Source organism: Sphaerodactylus townsendi, linkage group LG09 (genome assembly GCF_021028975.2).
Source record: "Sphaerodactylus townsendi isolate TG3544 linkage group LG09, MPM_Stown_v2.3, whole genome shotgun sequence".
Lineage (NCBI taxonomy): Eukaryota > Metazoa > Chordata > Lepidosauria > Squamata > Sphaerodactylidae > Sphaerodactylus > Sphaerodactylus townsendi.
Window position 1 is genome coordinate 59,775,361 of NC_059433.1, and position 22,186 is coordinate 59,797,546.

Genomic DNA, 22,186 nt, shown 5'->3' on the forward strand with positions numbered 1-22,186 from the left:
GATCCCTATGGTAAGCGGGCCCCAGACCTTTAAGGGCTTTGTATGTAAGTACAAGTACCTTGGACCTGATCCAGTGCTTCACCTAGAGCCAATGTAGCTGGTGGAGCACTGGTTAGAGATGTACCCACCATGGGGTCCCGGTAAGGATTCTTGCTGCTGCATTCTGGACCAGCTGGAGCTTCCAGAGCTGATGCAAGGGTAGCCCTGTTTAGAGTGTGTTGCAGAAGTCTAATCTGGAGGTGACTGTTGCATGGATGCATCCTTTTCTCTCAGTGGTTTAGAGTGGCATATACTGAACATAAGAAAGAACATAAGAACTAGCCTGCTGGATCAGACCACAGTCCATCTAGTCCAGCACTCTGCTACTCGCAGTGGCCCACCTGTTCTCCACTCTTCCTGTTTATCGTCAGAACAACTCTGTGAGGTAGGTTAGGTGAAAAGCAATGACTGACCTAAAGTCACTCAGTGAACATGATGGCAGAGTGGGGATTTGAACCCAGGCTTTCCAATTATAGTGTGTCTGACAGTCTGTCCGGGGACTCATAATTGCTGCAGTCCTATGTATGCATGCATACTAATGGGCAAGCTCCATTGAAACTCATGTAGCTGACTTCTGAATAAATGTTCAGAGGCACTGCATGGTCCTCTCATCTTAGTCACACATTCACTTGGTGGTTTTAGACATGCCACTGTTTTCCTCGGTTCCTTTCCTGCAAAGAAGGGGACCATTATGCTGGCATAACTTACATGTCTGTTGTAAGGGTTATTGAGAGATGGATACAGGCATCAGTCTGAACCTGTTGTATGTATAAATGCCAAGAATTTGTAAAATTTTATCTCTTCTAGACATATTATGATGATAAAAGCTATTTTGATATTAACACGCATTTTATTAAAACACATTGTATGTCCTGCATATGCAGTCTCCAAATTTTACTTGTATTGTTTTTTACCTTTGAGTGCTCTTCAGTTTTCTTCTTTTTTTCCTCATCTGCCTTATGCAGAGATAGGATCAGCTTTATTTAGCAGAGCTTAACTTAGGTGGTAAACCAAATAAAAAGGATCATGTTCTGAACTGTCTTCATTTTTTACTTAAGGCATGCATGATGGAATTTAAATTGACCCAAGCAAGGCTGCACATTTTGGATCTATACTGCTGACACTTTCTTCATTTTGCTATACTGGGTTCTTTGCCCAAAGAAAACACCCAATGGATTTCAAGGAAAGTTGCCCCAGTGTTAGCATCCCTAGCTCTGATGAACATAGAGTGAAGAAAAAGAGATTTACAGTAAGTCTTTAAACATAAACATGTTTGTATCCTTTCATAGTGTGTTGCTATTGTACTTTGCATGGAACCGGTTGCCAAAGCTAAGGTGTTTGTTGTTGAGTCTTTATACACAGCAGAATAAAAATATGCAACCAACTAGACAATTTTATCACATTTTATATCATTAAAATTTCATGTCAGCATTTGAGATCAAGTATGTGGCTATTATGTACAGTTTGAAATCAGAAAGTTACAACATAGACACATCTTTTAAAAATCACATTAAACTACACTCTAGGGGACATTTGTCACGATGCTGGGTTTTGTTTTCATGAGTAGAATGTAAATACCTTTGGACTGAGCTCAAGGTTTACATCTGTTCTTAGTGGCAGTGGGAAGAAGTCCTCCTTTGTAATCTCTGAAAGGGATAGAACAGTACCTGATAGCAGCCGTAGCAGATGTTATACTTAAAATGGCCTGAAGTCCTTTACATACATACATAAAAGGTGTTGGCAAGTGCCTTGACATGAAAGGTGCCCAACTGGCTTATAAATTCCTAAGTCTAGCATGTGCAGTGTGATGGAGATCCCAGCCTGAGAGTATGCAGTATGCTTTCCAGAACACATTTTTGCTTGCTTAGGCAGGCTGTCATAAATCTTGGACCCAACCAAAAGTCAATTGCTGAATACACGCAAGGCATCTGCTGCACATTGGGGGCAAATGTGCTTCGCCGCAAGGTTTCTTGTATGGATGTATTTCCTCAAGCCCTGCTTTCACTTTCTGTTCTCCCTGCCGCAAGTGAGACCACTTCTAGTATGATTTAATTGTGCTTCACAACCAGAGTGGACAGATTTGCTAGTGGGCATAGGTTTGCTCTGGACCGAAAAAATGGCAAAATATATTTTTAAAATACAAACGTTTCTAGCAGTGGCGTAGGAGGTTAAGAGCTCGTGTAACTAATCTGGAGGAACCAGGTTTGATTCCCAGCTCTGCCACCTGAGCTGTGGAGGCTTATCTGGGGAATTCAGATTAGCCTATACACTCCAACACACGCCAGCTGGGTGACTTTGGGCTAGTCACAGCTTCTGGGAGCTCTCTCAGCTCCAAATGAAGCTCAGCTTCATTTTGCTATACTGGGTTCTTTGCCCAAAGAAAACACCCAATGGATTTCAAGGAAAGTTGCCCCAGTGTTAGCATCCCTAGCTCTGATGTGAAGAAAAAGAAGAAAAGAGTGAAGAAAAAGAGATTTACAATAAGTCTTTAAACATGAGTAGAATGTAAATACAGGGTGTTTGTTGTGGGGGGGGGGGGGAAGGACAAGGAGATTGTGAGCCCCTTTGAGTCTCCTACAGGAGAGAAAAGGGGGATATAAATCCAAACTCTTCTTCTTTTTCTTCTATACTGACTGATACTACATATACATCAGGTTAAGATACACAGTTTGCATGTACTATATGCATAGTGTTTTGTCTTTCCAAGATGACTTCAGATTGAGAAGTGATGGGAAGTTCAGCCATGAGTGATTTATGTAGTTTCCCCATTGCCAGTGTGTAGTTTCCCCATTCCTTGTGTAATTACTGATAAAGCGCAGCAGCAATGAATCTTCCACATGATATGGCAGGACATATCATAGTCACAGGTTTTCGGAGCTCTCTCAGCCCCACCCACCTCACAGGGTGTTTGTTGTGAGGGGGGGAAGGGCAAAGAGAATGTAAGCCCCTTTGAGTCTCCTAAAGGAGAGAAAGGGGGGATATAAATCCAAATTCCAACCTCCTCTTCTTCACATGGCAGGTTTCCCTGCAGTTTATCTGCATCAGATCCCAGCAGTGGCCATCTGCATTCCCTGGGCAACAAGTGAAGCTTTTGCTTTTTAAAAAATCGGTATTATAATATTGCAATAATATATTATTGGCCAAATACATATGGCAAGGTTCCCGCGATTCAAAGAGTGTTGACCAGGAGACTTTGTTTTGGAGCATGTTTAGCATTGTTTGTGGCAGGGCAGGCATTACCCATCAGCCGGTTTTTTGCTTTCGTCTGCGGGGGGTGGGGGTGGGGGATGTTTCACAGGTTCTCTATTGTGTTTATCTTTAAACTTATCAATGGATTTATCTAACAATCTATCAATAGACTGATATATTGACATAAATAAAAGTCTTTGAATACAGAATCTGTACACTTTGTCTGAACACTGATTGCCTTTTATGGCGGAAAGCAAGGGGGGAATAATGGTGGCATACACACTGCAAAAGGACATCATGAACTACCGTTTGCTAAGCTCCCCAGGTTCACGATCATCCATCTCTCAATTTGCTGTAAACCCAAGCATCAAGACCGATGGGCTTTTCTCAGTGTGGTGTTTGGATTAATTGACTAGTCTTATTTTTTCAGCGTTAGTATCGATTTATCGATTTGTTGATATGGTTATTTATTTTTTTTAAAATCTAAAGATATGCAGAAGGTGGCCATGGGCAATAGCAATGATATGGCAGGACAAGAAGCAGGAAGTGGTCGGCAACAGGGATTAGGGCGAGGGGAAAGCTTGCAAAGGAGGAAGTGGAGGGTAATACTAGATGAGTTGGCTGTGGCCAGAGAGAAGACGTCCAGAGTAGAGTTATGCCCACTGGCACATCTGTCCCTCTCTGGCAGCGAAGCAAAATTAAAATCATACTATAAGTGGATTTGCTTGCTGTGGAGAGAATGGAAAGTGAAAGCAGGGCTAGAGAAAATAAGCCCGTACAAGAAAGCTTGCTGTGGCAGACATTCCCCTCTACCATGCAGCAAACACCTTGTGCGTAATTGGCCGTTGTTAACAATAGATTTTCCAGCTTTCATTTTGTTAAAAATGATCTCCATCTCCTTCCCTTGCAGGAAGGAAAAAAGGCATATCTTCACAAAGGAAGGAGCTTGAGTCTTACTTTTTAAAAATGAAAGCTGGGAATTCAGAGCACCTGCTGTACATATTATTACAATGGTATATTGATATTCTAGTGCTGATTCAAAACAAAAACTAAATAGTATTTTGGTGCAAAAGGGAGGAATTGGCTGATGATGGGACAAACTTTCTCATCCACATGGCAGCCACCCAGGCTTCACTGTAATCTTTCCCAAAACTTTTCAGCAAAGCAAGTTTGAAAAAGATTAGAGAAAAGTGGGGAAACCCCTGGAGATGCACAAATGCATTATGATGCTGTGGGGAGGAGGGCAGGACCACGTCCCAACAGCTTGAGCCTAGAGCAAAACCATGTGGAAATGGCCATGCTGAGTGGATTGTCATAGGCACACCAGAGGGTTCCAAGCTAAACCAAATGCCAACTTCCTTCTCCTTGAAGTAGCAAAAGAGAAAAATTTTAAAAGATTAAAGATTAGCTTACTTTGAGCCAATGAGAGAAAGAATTAAGACTAGGCCAGGCTAATACACAAGAGAATAATTCAAACCAAGCACCTGTGAGACGACCAGAGTATCATCTCAGTAAGCAGAGATTACTGAACATTCACACCAGTGAAAGTTAGGAAGGAGAGTTGTTTTTAAAAATATCCGGATTTGCTGCCTCAAGCAAGTGCCTGGAAGGAACGATATAAATGTTCTAAATAATTTTTTTTTTGTCACTACAGGTTTACAAAGTTTTGGTCTCAGTTGGCAGTAATGAGTGGTTTGTCTTCAGGCGATATGCTGAGTTTGATAAACTATATAATACAGTAAGTAAACGCAGCTATGCTCCCATTGTTGAGAACTTTTGATGTCCCTCTGCCGCTCAACTGTTGATAGTTCACTATGACATCTACGGCACCTATATTCAGTAGTCAGGCTTAATTGTGTGTTGTTTATTACAGCTAAAGAAACAGTTTCCCACGATGAACTTGAAGATTCCTGCTAAAAGAATATTTGGAGACAATTTTGATCCAGGTAAGTTAAATTGCGAATCAATACATTTATTAGAAAATACGCTGTTGGATTGCACAGACAACAGTATGGGAGATTTAATGCTTGTAGTTTAGTCTAAAATTGCCATGTGTACTCTCTGTTTTGTGGCAGAATGGGCTTGCTTTCTCGGCAGGCCCTATTCCACCCCAAGCCTCTACCAGGGGTTCCCACCTTTTCCTGGAAAGGTCTTGCTTTCTTTCTCTGGGTAAACTACTGCACCACCTGACCGTTTGAGGAACTGCCCTCTGGGGTGGGTCAGGGCTCCCCAGCCTCCTTTTCCAACACTGAAGCCTACCCTCGGTTTCCCCGGGTTCCACAGGGCAGATTGGAGACCCCACAGGAGTAGCTGCTTGCCAACTGCCAGCCTTTCTCCTAATCCCCTCCTATTCTGATAGCGCATCCACAACAGTGGAGGCCCAGGTGGTACAGAGAACTGTTCCCAACATCTAAGGCTCCGAAGTATTTATTAAAAATAAAATAGTCACAAGTATGTTTTAGCACTGCACCAGATTGAGCAGGGGTTTCCAAAACAAATGAGATATAAACGCAAATCCTCTATCCCTTATTCTAAACGTACCCTAGCAGTTGTTACAAGATGGTGGGCTCTTAAGCTTAGAAGGTTACAATTCTCACAGAGTTCCCATTACCTGGAAGGCCAAGTCAGCTCCCTAAGTGAGCACATGGTCCAAAAATGGCTGCTCTCTTCAGTGGCAAGAGGTCTACTCCCTTCAGTGGCCCAGCAGAAAGAGAGCTCACCCCTCTGTTCCCAGCAGTTTTATCAGTTCCCAGGCCCCACCCCGCTCTCAGGGTCAGTCTGAGTTATCTTTTCCCCCTAGGTCAAATATCTCTTCTTAATGTCCCTCTGGCGTTTTCAAGTTCTCCAAATTTGTGATACCTGCTTGGAGAAGGAGAGGGAAAAAAGTGGGGGAGGGAAGGAAGGAGCCATTTCCTCACATGGTTTAACAGAGAGATTAGTCACAGTTGGCAGCTCCTTGTGTTCCATAATTTTTTGTGCTTCGCTTTTTCCTCTTGTCTAATATGTGGTAATTGTTCTATGCCTAATAAAGGTTTATCTATCTATGTGGTAATTGCAAAAATCTTAAACACAATTGTATTACCAGGCTAAACTCTTTTTTTTATCAAGTCACAAATGACTTATGACGATCCCTTGAGGTTTTCAAGCAAGAGACGTTAGAGGTGGTTTGCCATTACCTTCTTCTCTATCACAACCCTGCTATTCCTTGCTGATCTCTTCTAAATACTGATCAGGGCTGACCTTGTTTAGCTTCTTAGATCTGACAAGATGGGGCTTACCTGCGCTATCCAGGTCAGAGCAAGCTATACCGTATGGCCAAACAAAATCATACTGAGCTACGGTCCTTTCATGTGTTCTCCCTTCCGTATCCTTCCAGCTTGCTTAATTGCTTCCTGTTTTGTGATACCATCTGTTTTCTCTTGGTGTTCTTTCTGCATCCAAACAAGAACTGATAGTTTACAGTTGTTTACAGGAGAATGAGAGGGCTGAAATACTGTTTTTTCTAACTTTGCAGCCAGCCACTCATGCTATTATTCTCCTACAGAATACAATAGAATTATGAATGGTGACTGTGAAAAGCAATATTTGACTGCCACTGTCATTTGTAAATAAATACAAAGTATGTATAAATGCCATGGACTGTGTTTCACTTTCTTCCCAAAGTCATTTGGAGTTTTTTTTTCAGTTTGAAATTAGTTTATACAAGGTGGTAATTAATAAATAAAATTAGTTTATACCAGGTGGAATCACACGGGAGCTTCCACCTGGTGGTAAGGGAGCTATAACCTGTGAGATTCTTGGGGACTCTTGGTTTCTTTTGTTTTTTTCTGCTCTTCCCCCCTTTCCCTTTCCTATTCCTCCATCATTTGTTTCTCTCCTTTCTTCAAGGTGTGGTGCTAGGGTTTCTAAGCAACTCCAGAATTCCTCTGTGATCTTGCATGGTTTCCTGAGTTCTCAGTTGGCATTCTCTGTTGGGGGGCGGGGGCGGGAGAGGGTTAAATTTCTCCCCCTGTTTTAATTTTTTGAGATTTTTCTGCAGACTCCTCCGCCCCCTCCAGTTTGTTGAAACTTCTCCCCTGTTCATGCAGACGAGTGGCCAGTTTAAGAATTGGGTGGAAGAACCATACTAAACATTAGAATGGTTCAAATGGCCCAGCAAAATGTACTGATCAGTTCCCTACACCCCCCAAAAAAAGTTTTGTTTAAATAGCAAGGAAGAAGACTTCCAGAGTATTACATGATTACTGATGAAGAGTGCCCTAATTTCTCATGTATTCAGGTCTCAGATGACAGCAGAGCTCACCATACCTGCTGACCAAGAATGAGTCATGTGTCATTTAAACCTTGTAGCTCCTTCCGTCTAGTATTCCTTCTCTTCCCTCTGCTGTTTGATCGGTACTCTGCTTAGATGGGAAACCATTCTCCATCTTCTTCTGGCTTGATTGGCTGGAAAAACTTGCCCTATTGTCTGCATTTGTGTTGACAGTCATACAAACTCTGATGATCTCTCCCAAGATTTGCTAGGTAGATAATATGGCATAGCATTAATCAAAAGGTGGGTTGGATATTCCTTCCTTTCTAATAATGTGGTCATGTTTCCTCCACAACTGAGGTTAAAACACTTTGTGTTTTTCATAGTACTTCACAAAAGCCCAAAGTCCCCTGGTGTGTGAACAGTAATACTTCAATTACAATATGTACTTTTCAATGACTTGGATAGAACTATGAAGTGTCTGCAATCAGGAATAAGCTTTCCTGTTCTCAGGCTAGTGCATGGTTTTGTTGTTCTTCTGATTTCTGGGTGATATTTCTAAAAAGAGGGTTGGAAGAAACAAACTCTATTTTTCTTTTACTAATATTTATATTCCTTTCAGACTTCATTAAACAAAGAAGAGCAGGGCTGAATGAATTCATTCAAAATTTAGTACGTCAGCCAGAGCTATGCAATCAGTAAGTATACTTAATTTTTTTTTCATAAGGGACATTTTGGTTAAGCGGATATGTGACATATCTTATAATAGAACTCTTAATCCACAAATTGCTTCCAAGTGATCCAAATAGGAGAGTCCAATAGTGTATTTATTGCCAGATAATGCACAAAAACAGTAGCTAGCTAATCATTACCATACCCTTCTAGAGTAAGCACTTGAATTGCTGCTGAAATTATTTTTTTAGTACCCTAAATATGTGTTAATTTTGTGTGTTTGTGCCGCTTTGGGGACCCTGATTGTGGGAATAGATGGCATAAAAATGTTTTAAATAAACAAATCATGCCTACACGTGTTGAGTGTTGTTTAAACTTTATTAGATGTAAGGTTATGTTATGGTATTAGAACATTATCTAAATTCTGAAAATAAAACAATTGGTTTCTAGTTCATACAGTGGTAAAAATGTATTAGACTAAAGACCTTCCTGTAGCTATGAAGCTCCAACTGAGCTAGGTAGAGAGCAGCAGTAACTACTTATCTACTGATAGCAGGATATAGGAAGAATGGAACTCTTCCTGTGTCTGATTGTCATTCTATATCTAACACCTTTTGTTTTATTATCTGCTTTGCCTGATCATGGCCCTTTCCCGGAAGAGCAGATGGAGTAAAATCCAGCCAAGTTACCTTACTGCCGACAGCCTTCAGCCATGCAGAGTGGAAATCATCTATTAAAATTAAGGGGGTTAAATCTTGAGGTAGGAAATTTAGCTTTAGCTAAAAGTTGAGTGAAACAAGGCATACTCGAACTTCCATTCTGATAATTCCTGTCCTCAATTGCATTTGAAATACAGTGAAGGACTTTCCAGGCAGCTCTTAAGAATATTGCCTGAGTGTACTTGCAGGGGTGGGGGGGTATAGAAGTTGAAGATGGCCCTGATTTGGCCCCATATAACAATTGGGTCATTTGATTTAACTTGAAAAAAGTTTTAGGGCTGCTGGAATAAAGTGTTCACCCTTTGCCCACAAAATTTAATAATATTTAATGCAGACTTTTGCTCAGCATCAGCTGCATAAATATTGTGGGCTTTCTTTAAACCAGGAGCTTGGAAGTACTTAAGCAGAGATACTTGTTCGATCGGATAGCCATCCAGGCTCCAGGCCCTCTGTTTTGATTTCTTGCCAAAGGCCATTATTTTCATTTTTTGATAATTAATTGTTAAATGGTCTTCCCTATAGTATTCAGTCAACACCCTTAATTCTTTTCTCAGCCCAACCAGGGTCCTAGAAAGAACAATGGCATCTTTATCAAACCATTGCTTTGATGACCTCCCCAATCTCTTTCAACTTGAACCAACATCTTATATCAGTAAGGGCTTCAGACTCTGTAGTAAACTTTGATAAGAGGTTAAGGGACCTTGCTTCGCATTAGATTATATAAATACTTAGCGATACCTTAAACTATTTTTTCCATGCCAAAGCTTTCTTTACTGTTTCATCAAGCCACGGAAACCATTTGACTCAGTGGCCTACTCAGTGGCCTACTTGATGCACTTGTTACCATATTACATGATGGGACTTCAAATAGGATAACCACAAAGGAACAGAGATTTGTATCAAAATGGGGAAACAATCCCCTTCCAAATAAGGTATAATCTGAATTTTTTTTTAACCAGGGGGAGCAATAAACCACACACAATCATATAGTCACACTTGACCCTAAACCTGACATGAATATGAGTTCATTGAGATGATCCATACAGAGGTCAGAAACTGGAAGCAGTTACAACCCAAATTCAGTTCCTTGGGTCTAAGTATGAGTAAGTGGATCAAAAGACGGAAGTATGTCTGAAGAGGGGCAGTCTCCTGTAGAAGATGGAACCCAAAAAGGACCATCCAAGCTTCTCATTTCATAGCCATGCCTATTACTGGAATATATTAAATTTATACCTTGTACCGAACCCTGAGATTTTTCCAAAGAAGGTTCATCACCCTTATTTTCAGATGGTTGATTATTCGAATCATTCAAATTCATCTGCCTTCATGATTCATTCTATGGAATGTGCCGATGACCCTAACAACTTTGTCTGTACTGCTAGTTTTCCTGCAGCTCATCAAAACAGTTATTTCAGAAGATTTTTAATAATGCTTTTGCTGTTGTGGTTCATTAATTTTCATTCAGTTATATGCAATTTGGTTGGTGCAGGATTTTTTGGTTTAATTTTAACAATTAATTAGAACAAATCATAACAATAATGTTGAAACTGGTAGAAAGGAAATTGCTTTTTCTGGTGGAGGTTGCAGATTAATCTATGCCATACAGGTAGAAGGGGAAACATTATTTAAGAGCTGGTAGAGCTAACTGAACAACTATCTGTTTTAATATGATTTTTGATTTATAAGATTTATGTCTGTAAGAATTTATAGCAAAATAGAGAGGCTGAAGAAGTGGCATAATTATATCACTCTTTATAATTTATGGGTTTCATTGTTATTTTTAGCTCAGATGTCAGAGCATTTCTTCAGATGGATAATCCAAAGCACCAGTCTGATCCATCTGAAGATGAGGATGAAAGGAACAGTCAAAAGGTAACTGATCAGATGGCATCTGCTAGAAGGATAATAGTTGTCTGTTTTAAGAAAAGAGTGAATTATACAAATACTTTCTGCATTGTAAGAGAGCCTGTCTTTATTTATGCCCCACTTTTCTGCCACTTAGGTCTTCAAGGCATGTTACAAGTAAATTTAGGCAAAGCTGTTTTCAGTCTCAGCAAGGGCAGGCTTCCATATGGCAGTTTCCAGTGCTAGAACAGACTGACTCCCTCAACATGCACCATATGTGCCTGCCAAGGGGCATATGTCACTGGTGCAGCCTCAGAAGTAGGGCAAAGATTGTGTCTTTCTTTGAAGCACCAATTTAATGAACTTATGAAGTCACTAAGCAGGTAACATGCAAATTGGATTTGAAGTGTGACAGGGCTGCTTCTGTCACATCATTCTATAGACAGTGGACTTGATTGCAATTCAAATCCCCACAAGAGGGGACCTAATGAAATTGTCCTTCTACCCCATTGTTAATTGTGTTATGTTACTCAAGAAAGTGAAGCAAGCCCCTGCTTTATCTCATCTGTAATTGTCTTGCAGTTTTAAGGCTGTATTTCACATAATCTCCATCTTTTGATCATTCAGAATCCATTATGGACCAATTTTTTAAATGTTTCCCTTTGTCTAATGGAGATCTGTGTCCCGTGCACTAGAGCTCCTATGCCCCATAAACAGCTCTGGTAAAATTATCTTCACAATGAAAAAAAGAGCTAATATGACAACAGTAGCAGCCATTATTTAGGATACTGCTGGTAAAACTTTGGATGAAAAAGGGGGGCAGCAAGACTAGAGTTCAACAACTCCACACCAGTCAGTAAAATCATAAGCACAGCAGACAGGAAACTTGTGATCCTGTTTTTGGGGGAGGGACGTAGCTCCTTCATGACTCCACTCCTTGAATGGAACACTGGGATTCCAAACAACATAGCACACCACTGAACTGGTTTCTCCAAATCTACTCAACTGCTCCCAAGTACTTTCCCCAGAAGACAGTACCTACAAATAGTTGGTTACAGAGACAGTTGCTGTTACATTGCTACTTTTTCATCATAGATGCCACAGGTGCGTTCATCACTCTCCCAGTGTTTTTCACATCAGGGGTCCCTCAACATCAATGGGACCCACCGTTCCTCCCCCTTGGGAGGGTTTTAAATTACGGGTTTTTTTGCTGGACGCCGTTTTATTGTATTAATTGCTGTTTTAATGGATCTTATGTTTTTATAGCTATAGTTCGTGGAACCCGTGCTATTTATTTGTAATTTATTCACTTGTTTTATTTGCTCCACCTGTTTTTTTGGGTTTGATTTTGGCTATATTTTGTGGGGGAATTCTTCTGTTGTACACCGCCCAGAGCCCTCAGCGGATAGGGCGGTATATAAATCTGAATAATAAATAAATAAATAAATAATAGTTCCCCTGATGTCTAGGTTTGGAGATTCATCCCTTGGGAGAAGATTATTACTACGTTTCTGCCACCACCATCTTACCTGTGCTCTTACATAAGTGTGCGATACAGAATGATACAGTTCTGTGCAGCATGTCATGATCTTTTGCTTCCCTTCCAAGGTTGTTAAAGGACTGAGAGTTGCTTTTAGTCTCTCTAGTTACCTTAACATCTGATAGCTCTACTTAATGAGATGATGATAGAAGAAAGCTTGTTCGTTTCTTCAGTAATGTGGATTTTGCCACATACCAGAAAATAAATTTAGACTTACAAATGACTCTGAGCTCATCTGCCAAGAAAAGATCTTATTACTTCATAATTGCAAAAAATATGTTATCTTGAGGGCAACCAGGGTAATAGTTACAAAATATATCTTAAGATAAAACAGTTCCAGGAACAAAATGTTTCTTAAATATATTTGTAGTAACTTCCTCACTTTCAGTGAATTATATAACTACAGATACATACTGTCTCCTAATTGTGATGCATTATTCTTAAACTGTTGAGTAACTGACTGAAGATCAAGAGCCATGCATAATCTATCTACAGTCCTGGAATAATCATCCTACTGTGCTACTGAGCATCATAGAGAATTCATGCCATGTGGAAGTAGACTCAGTTTTTATAGCGATCCATATGATGCCCTTGCCACCCAATTGAATTCCAGTGTTTTCGGTGGCTTTCCTTCCCCCCTTTTCCTTTTTCGACATCATTTTTTGAATTTAAAAGTTAATTGCAGTCAATATAGTGTAGATTCACAAAGAGAAACTCAGTCTTCCGACCACTGCTATCCATTCAAAGGTTGCTTTCCTAATTTGATAGTGCTTCTCAGTTTTACTCATTATTTCATGTTCACTTACAGTGGTCATGATCATTATTTTGTTATTTTTTGGGAAGCAGAGATATTTTAATTACTGCTTTTATGCAGCCAAGTGATTGCTCATTGATGTCTTTTCTCACGTTGGTAATTGCACTCTAACAATAAAGGGGCAATTGGTTGGACTGCAAAATGAAAAGCAGTCATTCATACACAGACATACATCCTGGACAAGAACTGATTAAGAATCAGTTTAGAGTTGTCATGGCCACTGCCAGCAAACAGGGACTAATTAAGTTTTCTCCTTTTGGGGGGGATTACTTCTTCCCAGCTTGAGTAGACAGTTAAAAGAGGAAGTAGCATGTATTTTAAAGGAAACATATGACAAGATTTTGTCCATGGGGAGGGGGATTGCTAGATTTTTTTGAAATGGAAAATAAGAACATAAGAACATAAGAACAAGCCAGCTGGATCAGACCAGAGTCCATCTAGTCCAGCTCTCTGCTACTCGCAGTGGCCCACCAGGTGCCTTTGGGAGCTCACATGTAGGATGTGAACGCAATGGCCTTCTGCGGCTGTTGCTCCCGATCACCTGGTCTGTTAAGGCATTTGCAATCTCAGATCAAAGAGGATCAAGATTGGTAGCCATAAATCGACTTCTCCTCCATAAATCTGTCCAAGCCCCTTTTAAAGCTATCCAGGTTAGTGGCCATCACCACCTCCTGTGGCAGCATATTCCAAACACCAATCACACGTTGCGTGAAGAAGTGTTTCCTTTTATTAGTCCTAATTCTTCCCCCCAGCATTTTCAATGAATGCCCCCTGGTTCTAGTATTGTGAGAAAGAGAGAAAAATTTCTCTCTGTCAACATTTTCTACCCCATGCATAATTTTGTAGACTTCAATCATATCCCCCCTCAGCCGCCTCCTCTCCAAACTAAAGAGTCCCAAACGCTGCAGCCTCTCCTCATAGGGAAGGTGCTCCAGTCCCTCAATCATCCTTGTTGCCCTTCTTATGTTCTTATACAATAGCATTGTACCCTGAGTGCTTAGTAGAGCCCCATCCTTGTTGCCCTTCTTATGTTCTTATGTTCTTATACAATAGCATTGTACCCTGAGTGCTTAGTAGATCCCCATCCCCAATTTTAATTCTACCTGCAGCTGATTATGGAAAAGTCTTCTAGTGTGGAACCAGCTGTAATCTACAAGTATTAGGTTAAATGAGTACATCAATAGATTCAAAGATGTACTTCTTAAAAATCAATTAAGAGACCTGCTCAGAAAAGTCATATAGTGAAAGTTCCATGAATCCTTCAGTCTATAATAATGATATACCAGTTTCAGACTTTTTTGGTGGGAAAGGGGGAGGGGATCACTTGCTTGGTGGTCTTTTCAATGTAATATCAGAGAGGCAGATATGATCTGAAATTGCAATTTTCTAATTAATTAAAAAGGAACCATAATCTTGTGTGAGTTACTTGCTCCAACATCACATAGGTATTGTTACTGGGAAGAGCTGTGGCTGTGGCTCAGTGGTAAGGTCCCAGAATCATTGGCATTTTCATTTAAAAAGATCAAGTAGTCAGTTAAGTGAAACTTTTCTATTTGAGGCCAGGCTTAGTGGACAAACTGACCTTGACAGAACAGTTCAGTATAAGGCAGCTTCATGTGTCAAATAAACATATATCAGGGCTTTTTTTTTTTAAGTGAAAGTTACACACTTCTGTATCAACAAAGCCAACTGGCAAACTTCTTCTAAAGAAATGCTGAATGGTAACATGCAGTTGGTATTTGTTTTCCTCTCTTGCCTCAGCATTTTAGTATCTTATCTACATTTAGCTGAATATATTGTTGAGAGCTGTGACTGTCAGTAAATATTACAACAAAAATAGACTAGAGAGACTTGGATCAGACAGTTTTCACTAAATTTGCTGAAGAGATTTCTGTAGTTTACTAATCAGTCAGTTTATGGGAGCTTAAAACAGTATGGGATTTTTATATGTAACCTTTGAAGCGTAAATGAATAGAGTACTCAATATATTTAAATGTATAGTTAATGTTTGCTGAAGTTATTTCCAAATCCTTATCGGTGTTTGTTTTAAGAGTAACTTTTCCTTTGTCTGTCATGGCTTGTTTTGATGTGATGATGTTAACTTTTCTGGTGGTCACCACAGAAAGCTAAGGCCCTTTCCGCACAGCGGAAAGGGTGCTCCTCCACTGGCAGGAATTATGCCGGTGGAGGGGAGAGGGCCGTTCGCACGGGAGCGTGCGAGCGGCCCCCGCAGAGACCGCTGCCTCTTCTGCGTCCCCCCACTCACCTCGTCCTCCAGCGTCGGTCTGGAGGGCTGCAGGGACCCGCCCATGCTGCCCTCCGACCTCCAGGGGTCGGAGGGCAGTGTGGGCGGGTCTCAGCAGCCCTCTAGACCGATGCTGGAAAACGAGGTGAGTGGGGGGGGGGGGACGGGAAAGCGGCTCCTTCGGCACAGTGCGTTTTGCACTGCGCCGATGGGAGGCCGCCACTTTCCAAAAACCTCCCTTGGGAAGGGAGGTGGAAAGTGGCGCCTTCACGCCGCTCGGGGCCACACAGGATGGCTGCCCAGGGACCGGATCTGATGATGGTAAAGCTGCCAGCCACAGATGCAGGCAAAACAGTAGAAAATGCTACTAGAACATGGCCATACAGCCCGGAAACCACACAACACCCTTCATTAATTAACATGAGAGGGAGCATTATTAATAATAATTACATTGATTTTTTTGGAGACCACCTAAAATCTACAGGAAAGTTCTAACAAATAATATATGTAAAACTTTGATATGACTTTTTTTCTCCTCTTCCTTTCAACAGCTAAATTCTACCTCACAGAATATCAACTTGGGACCATCTGGAAATCCTCAGTAGGTTTTAGTTAAATATAAACCAAATGTAAGATTGACTTTAATTGTTAACCATGAAGTCATTAAACAGCTACTTATTTGCCATTTTGAGTAGTCTGAGAAAGAGAACATTTTCTACTTTAATAACAAGAAAATCTCTGTGTCATCTTAGTGGAAAACTATAGTGAAAAGTTGAATCTCTTACAAGTTAGTGCAATAAATACTGAGCAAAACTATTGTAATCACACAGTGAAGAGAAATATACAAAAAGTGTGGGGTGGAACGTTTAATATTGAATGGGACAAAAAAAAGGCTAGAATAAGTGATGCCAGACTAGTAAATATAAATTGTGATTGTGAGTAAGCACCAAGAATCAAGAAGTGAGAGAGACATCAGAAATATGTTTTATTATTTAAATTATATATTACAGAAATATAATAAAATCTAGAATAGTGGGTACTGGTCTGACTATTTCGCTGTTGGATATAAAATAAGATCATCCTCTCGACTACCGTAAATGACCTCCTTTATCCTGAATTCCTCCTAGTGCTAAACCAACAGATTTTGACTTCCTGAAAGTTATTGGGAAGGGAAGCTTTGGCAAGGTATGCTTCATTCTTTATTTATTTGTTTTTATTCCATTCCATTCAAGCTTTAATTGTTTGGGGAAATTTTCCTTTCTGCTGGTGATGCAGAGAGAATGTGAACTACATGAAAAGACTGTGAAATAGTGTTTGTTGGCCAAATAATGCTCTTCCTGTAGTTTAATGTTTTAGTACCAGAACTGACTGTCATTCTGTATACAAACTCTTTAGGTTCTTCTTGCAAAAAGAAAACTGGATGGGAAATTCTATGCTGTTAAAGTATTGCAAAAGAAAATTGTTCTCAACAGGAAAGAGGTGAAAGGAAATTAGATATTTTATCTTTCTCTCCAATTCCAAAATGGTTCCTTTTTACTTATTGACCTTTCACTTCCTTGCAGCAAAAACACATTATGGCTGAACGTAATGTGCTGTTGAAAAATGTGAAACATCCATTTTTAGTGGGATTGCATTATTCATTCCAAACTACAGAGAAACTTTACTTTGTTCTGGATTTTGTTAATGGAGGGGAGGTAGGTATATATTTGGGTTTCTCTCTCTGGTGGAAGAATCATGCCTACTAAATTGGCAGAAACAGTTTTTGACACTTAAGACAGAAGTTGTGATAATAAATTCTAGCAAGTGAATGCAAGACTGTTGACCTTTGTAAAGACCACTGTATTGTTGCACCATATACATGTATTAGCTAGTCTGTTGCTGTGATTCTTGGGGAGGAGTGAGAGGTTAGATTCCTAGCATGTGATGCAACCAGTTTTAGTCATCTCATAGCACTTTTTCTTAGCCCTCCCCCCCAAATAGATTTTAAATACAGACTCCAGTTCACTAGTTTATCAATCAGCTGTAGCTAAAACATGCAGGATTACAGAGGTGACAAAAGGAGGAAACAGCTATAGGAAGGATGTGAATTACTATGCACATAATCTATTCTCGCTGTGTTGATAGCTGTTCATAGGAAACTTAGCAACATACAGCATATTGCTGAGAGAGATGCTATCAACTGTTATTTTAAGTACCCGTATTAACTGAATCTGTACTTTGCATATTTACAGCTCTTCTTTCATTTGCAAAGAGAACGATCCTTTCCTGAACACAGGGCCAGGTTTTATGCTGCTGAAATAGCCAGTGCACTGGGTTACTTACACTCCATAAATATTGTATACAGGTAACGATTTAGATGATACAGATGGCCACAAACTTAGCATAAACATTTTACTAATGCAATATGCATCTACTTCTGACTCTTACAACTAATAGTCTCCTCTTTTACCAAGAGGGCTTATTTCTTTTAAAAAGATTTATACAACAGAGTATTAATCTTGGTTGTGACTATAGCAAGACATTAACTTAAGGTTATTATTTTCATAACCAGGGATCTGAAACCAGAGAACATTCTTCTAGATTCAGTGGTAAGCATTACATCTCTCCTATTTTGCCAGAGCTCTGCAATTACCAGCGTACACACTTTTACAGTATAATCTCTGTTTTCTATGCAGGGACATATTGTGCTAACAGACTTTGGGCTTTGTAAAGAAGGAATGGCTAATTCTGACACCACAGCAACCTTTTGTGGGACACCAGAAGTAAGTTGTTCCTTGAAAAGAGATTTGCTTTATTTCACAATGTGTTTGTATGGGGGAGGGACACCTATAGAGAGTCAAATTGTTCATTATGTGCAGTTGTATGTTTTTTACTCTGGTTATCTTGCTTTGTACTTAATGGCTGCCATCAGAATGGCTGCCATCAGAATCCAAACAAGGGGGTAAGAGTTGGAGACAGCTGGATTGGTCCAGAGTAAAATTCAAATGCAGGAACCAAAAGCCACGTAATAACTTTTATTAGGACACATTTAAATGTTATCCAACTCTGCAAGTTTTCACATTCTCCAGAACTCTTTCTTGGGCAGGCAGTTAGAAAAAATAGGGGGATGGGGAGCAGATTTTTCAAGCTATGATATTAATGCCTTTTCTAGTCAGCATCCTTTGTCAATGCTGAACAAGCATACAGATTTACAGCCCAATTCAAATGGGGGAGTAGAATGGACTGTGGGAGAATTATGGGCCCGCACCAACATGGTTGTCCTCCCCATCAGTGAAAGTGGCATCTCTGCTAGTGGGGAAGGCAAACAGAGCTGCCGGCAGGTAAGGGCATTCTCAGAGGGAGAACACCAGTGCAGTTGGGGGAGGGCTAGGGGTATTCCTAAGAGTGGAGCTGACAGTAGTCAGCCCAGGAATGTCCTTGGCACAGGCCAGTAACTTACTCCACAAAAACATGTGACGTAAGTTACTTTTTTCAGTGGAGTTTTCCAGTGGCAGCAAGGTTTTTTTCCACCGCTGCTTGTTGCCCCGCCCAGAGTTTCATTGGAGGTGATGTGACGCCCCTCCTCCATGCCATCTCCAGCTGCTGCGGATCTCCCAGCATCTGGATTGGGCTGCCCATGTGGAACGGTATCTGGTTGTACTTATTGCATACTGGTAGGAAGATGTAAAAAATGGAGTCCTCCCATTATAGCAACAAATCCCAGCATTAGTCCAAGCATATCTTGAAATCACCTGAAATACACAGATCACTTAAAGGTTGAGGGCAAATTTGATAGTCCTTGAATTAATTGTGCTGGAGATAAATTTTAAATGATATAAAAGATATAAACATAAGTTGAAACCAAACCAAAAGCTGGTGTTTTGGTATGACAGTCCCCACCCCACCCTCCAAACCTTGCAAAAGTTGTCGGGTTGTTTCTTGCAGTGGGACAGTAATTTGGCATCTTTTCAGTTGGCAAAATGAAATAATTTAGCTGAAAACCAACAGCTCTCCTTTTCAACTAAGTGAAAACAAATTAAGCTCTGTAAAGGAATGAGTTTAGACTACATATTTTCTTGTATCATAGTTTGTGATTTCAAGAAAGTGGGTTAATTTTTTATTGCATTAGTATCTCCATAAGATCAAAATGTGACATTACATAGTTAGAACATAATAACAGGATCAGTACAATTACCTGACTATTGGGAATTTAAGACTTCTTTCCATGGGGTTGAGGGTTGAAATGTGAGTATAGTGGAACCTCGTTTTTTGTTGTCGGTTTTCGTCGGTTTTGGTTTTCATCTATTCTTTCCCTGAAAATTTTGTCTCGGTTTTCGTCATTTGCTTCGGTTTTCGTCGGCGCGCATGCACTAATTTTGCGACAACAAATTGATACCCATGCATTTCCATTATTTTCCAGTGTTTGCCTCGGTTTTCGTCGGTTTCGGATTTCACCGAAGTTTCCCAGACAGATTATCGACAAAAACCGAGGTTCCACTGTATAGGAGAGCTATCCTAATGTCAGAATTCTACTCAGGTTTATCCGGTGGGGCTTACTCCCAAAAAAGCATTTTTAGGATTGCATAAATTTTTCTTGACCAATTTTTCTTCTTCTTAAAGTGATAAAAATCTATTTATAAATTCCAGTGAGATAGCCATATTAATCAGTTAAAGTGGAAAAGTGTCATAGATCTCAATTTATTGAAGCATAAGTTTCATGGACTAGAGCTCACTTCTTTAGATCCATTAAATAGACTCTAGTCCATGAACACTTAGGCTTCAACATATCTATTAGCTTCTAAGATGCAAAAAGATTCCTTTTCATTAATGTTCATGAAGTAGATTACTGGATAAAACACCTACAGTGATCCCCTGTTCTAAATGAGACTGTGGGCATCCGGAAATGGTTTATACAATACTTGCTTTTTAACATAATTGCTTGCTCTTTCTTTTCCTCCTATAGTACCTGGCCCCCGAGGTGATTAGAAAGCAACCGTATGATAACACAGTAGACTGGTGGTGCCTTGGTGCTGTTTTGTATGAAATGCTTTATGGTCTGGTAGGTATTTAATGTTTTTCGTACAATATATCTAAAGCAATTTCACAAATGCCAGTTGCTGACAGGCAACAGCAGGGAGGGCTGATGGTTTCCTGGAAGCATTTGAAGCATATGAACGGTGAGTGTTGTAAACAGGATGCTGGATGCGACAGACTAGATGTTTGATCCAACAGGACAGCTCCTATCTGCAGTATTAGTAAGAATATGACATCAAAGGTTTCACATATTTGTGAACAAGCTGCAGGTCATATGGCTTTGTCTTGTGTTGCTTTTGGGTACTTCATTGCTCCAAAACTAACATGACCTTTACTGACTTTCTAGTGGAAACAATGATGTCACATAGCACAGGGGAAACAGACAACTGAAGCAGCAATGATGCTATTCATTGCTGAATAGAACGGAATAAACTAGAAGAGACTGCCAGTATCAGTGTCCAGGACATTAGCAATACATTCTTGTTTTCCCTTGTCAGGGATGAGCTGACCATTTATATCATCAGCAGTTTTCCCGGTGGGCCGATGTTTTGGAAAAGCAGCAGTGGTGAGGGAGAAACTGCTGGCTCTTCACAGCACAGCCTGAAGCTGCATGTACTCAGCTTTCATCCAGCTGCCTTTGCATCACTTTTGAAGGAGGTGCTCACCTCGTTCCACTCCCATCGTTTGCCTCCTTCCATCTCCATCTTTTCTTTTCACTTGTAGTATATTTTTCTTACATTCATGCTGATGAAAGTACTTGTTAATCATGTAACACACATTTTTTGTTTAAAATTGTGAGACAATGAGAATATGCTGGCTGAAATAAAAGTTATTAGTAATAAAACAGTAATATAAAACAGATAGAACCCCGTTATGAGTTGGAGACTTCCTACTATTGCCTGGATTGTATTTTGGAGCACTTCGGTTAGGGTTACTTTCTAGAAGTCAAATATACCCCAGAAAGGGCCTCTTGGCTGAAAGTGTTGTGCCATGTGACCTTGCTTACTTAAATATGACTAATAATCTACTATCCTAGAACATCCTTAGGATGGGTTGCAGTTCAAAAACTACAATTCAGTTAGAAAAATCGGTAAGAGAACCATGTGTTTAATCCCAAATCATTAGTCCCCAACAAGAAGATCTGAAAGTACTTTGTAAAATAGAGCTAAATTTCACTGTGAAATAGAGCTAAGCTTTCTATGGAAAGAGCAGATACTCATGGAACAAGCCTCTCTTGGCATAAAATTGCTACACTGTATGGATAGTGCAGTCCAATGGCTGCTCATGTTCTTTAAGATGATCTCTAAAGTGAGCTTTCTTGAATGTTGCATGAAGGATCACTTCAGATTTAGACCTTTTATACCAGAGGTGTTGAACTGAACATATTTATAAGGGCTGGATATGACATAAATGTGACTTGATGAGGCCGGGGGTGAGGAGCCTGTCTCGGCTGATTAGCCCGCAGCATGCACACCTGCCCACCCAGATTGGCCTGTGGAATGGCAACCTTGGCTATCAGCCCAAGTGTGGATTCCCCAGCCCATAATAGCACTGGGGGGTGGCTGCTTCAGCTGGAGAAGCCACAGCAGGCTTGCCAGCCCAGATCAGTATTGGGGGTGGCTGCCTCAGCTGTAGAGACTGCATTCAATTTGGGGGTGGCTACCTCAATTGTGAAGAGTGGCTAACTTAGAGGGGGGAAGTGGTTGATACTGGGAGGAGTGGCTGCCACAGCTGGCAATCCCAAGGCAGGCCTGCCAGCCCAGAATGGCACGAGGAGAGATGGTCAACAGTGGGGGGTGGTCTCAGTTGGCAAGCCTGCCACAGGCTTGCTGTCCTAGTTTGGCACTGGGGGAGGGCT

General features: G+C 40.5%; 1 protein-coding gene across 5 annotated transcripts in view; it reads left to right on the forward strand.

Moving 5' to 3' along the window:
- SGK3 (serum/glucocorticoid regulated kinase family member 3) overlaps positions 1-22,186 on the forward strand; it is a 56,572-nt gene that overhangs the window by 28,652 nt on the left and 5,734 nt on the right. For 2 of the 5 annotated variants that reach the window (XM_048508025.1, XM_048508024.1), the window contains exons 2-15: positions 1,098-1,185; positions 2,405-2,519; positions 4,883-4,966; positions 5,102-5,174; positions 8,103-8,178; positions 10,656-10,743; positions 15,867-15,916; positions 16,443-16,500; positions 16,711-16,794; positions 16,878-17,009; positions 17,547-17,659; positions 17,867-17,903; positions 17,991-18,077; positions 20,258-20,353. In XM_048508025.1, the coding sequence (XP_048363982.1) occupies positions 2,430-2,519; positions 4,883-4,966; positions 5,102-5,174; positions 8,103-8,178; positions 10,656-10,743; positions 15,867-15,916; positions 16,443-16,500; positions 16,711-16,794; positions 16,878-17,009; positions 17,547-17,659; positions 17,867-17,903; positions 17,991-18,077; positions 20,258-20,353 (1,068 nt within the window). In that variant the 5' untranslated portion in view covers positions 1,098-1,185; positions 2,405-2,429. Of the gene's footprint in view, positions 1-1,097; positions 1,289-2,404; positions 2,520-4,882; positions 4,967-5,101; positions 5,175-8,102; positions 8,179-10,655; positions 10,744-15,866; positions 15,917-16,442; positions 16,501-16,710; positions 16,795-16,877; positions 17,010-17,546; positions 17,660-17,866; positions 17,904-17,990; positions 18,078-20,257; positions 20,354-22,186 lie in introns of all 5 variants that reach the window. The other 3 variants (XM_048508027.1, XM_048508026.1, XM_048508028.1) reach the window with 2 other exon arrangements.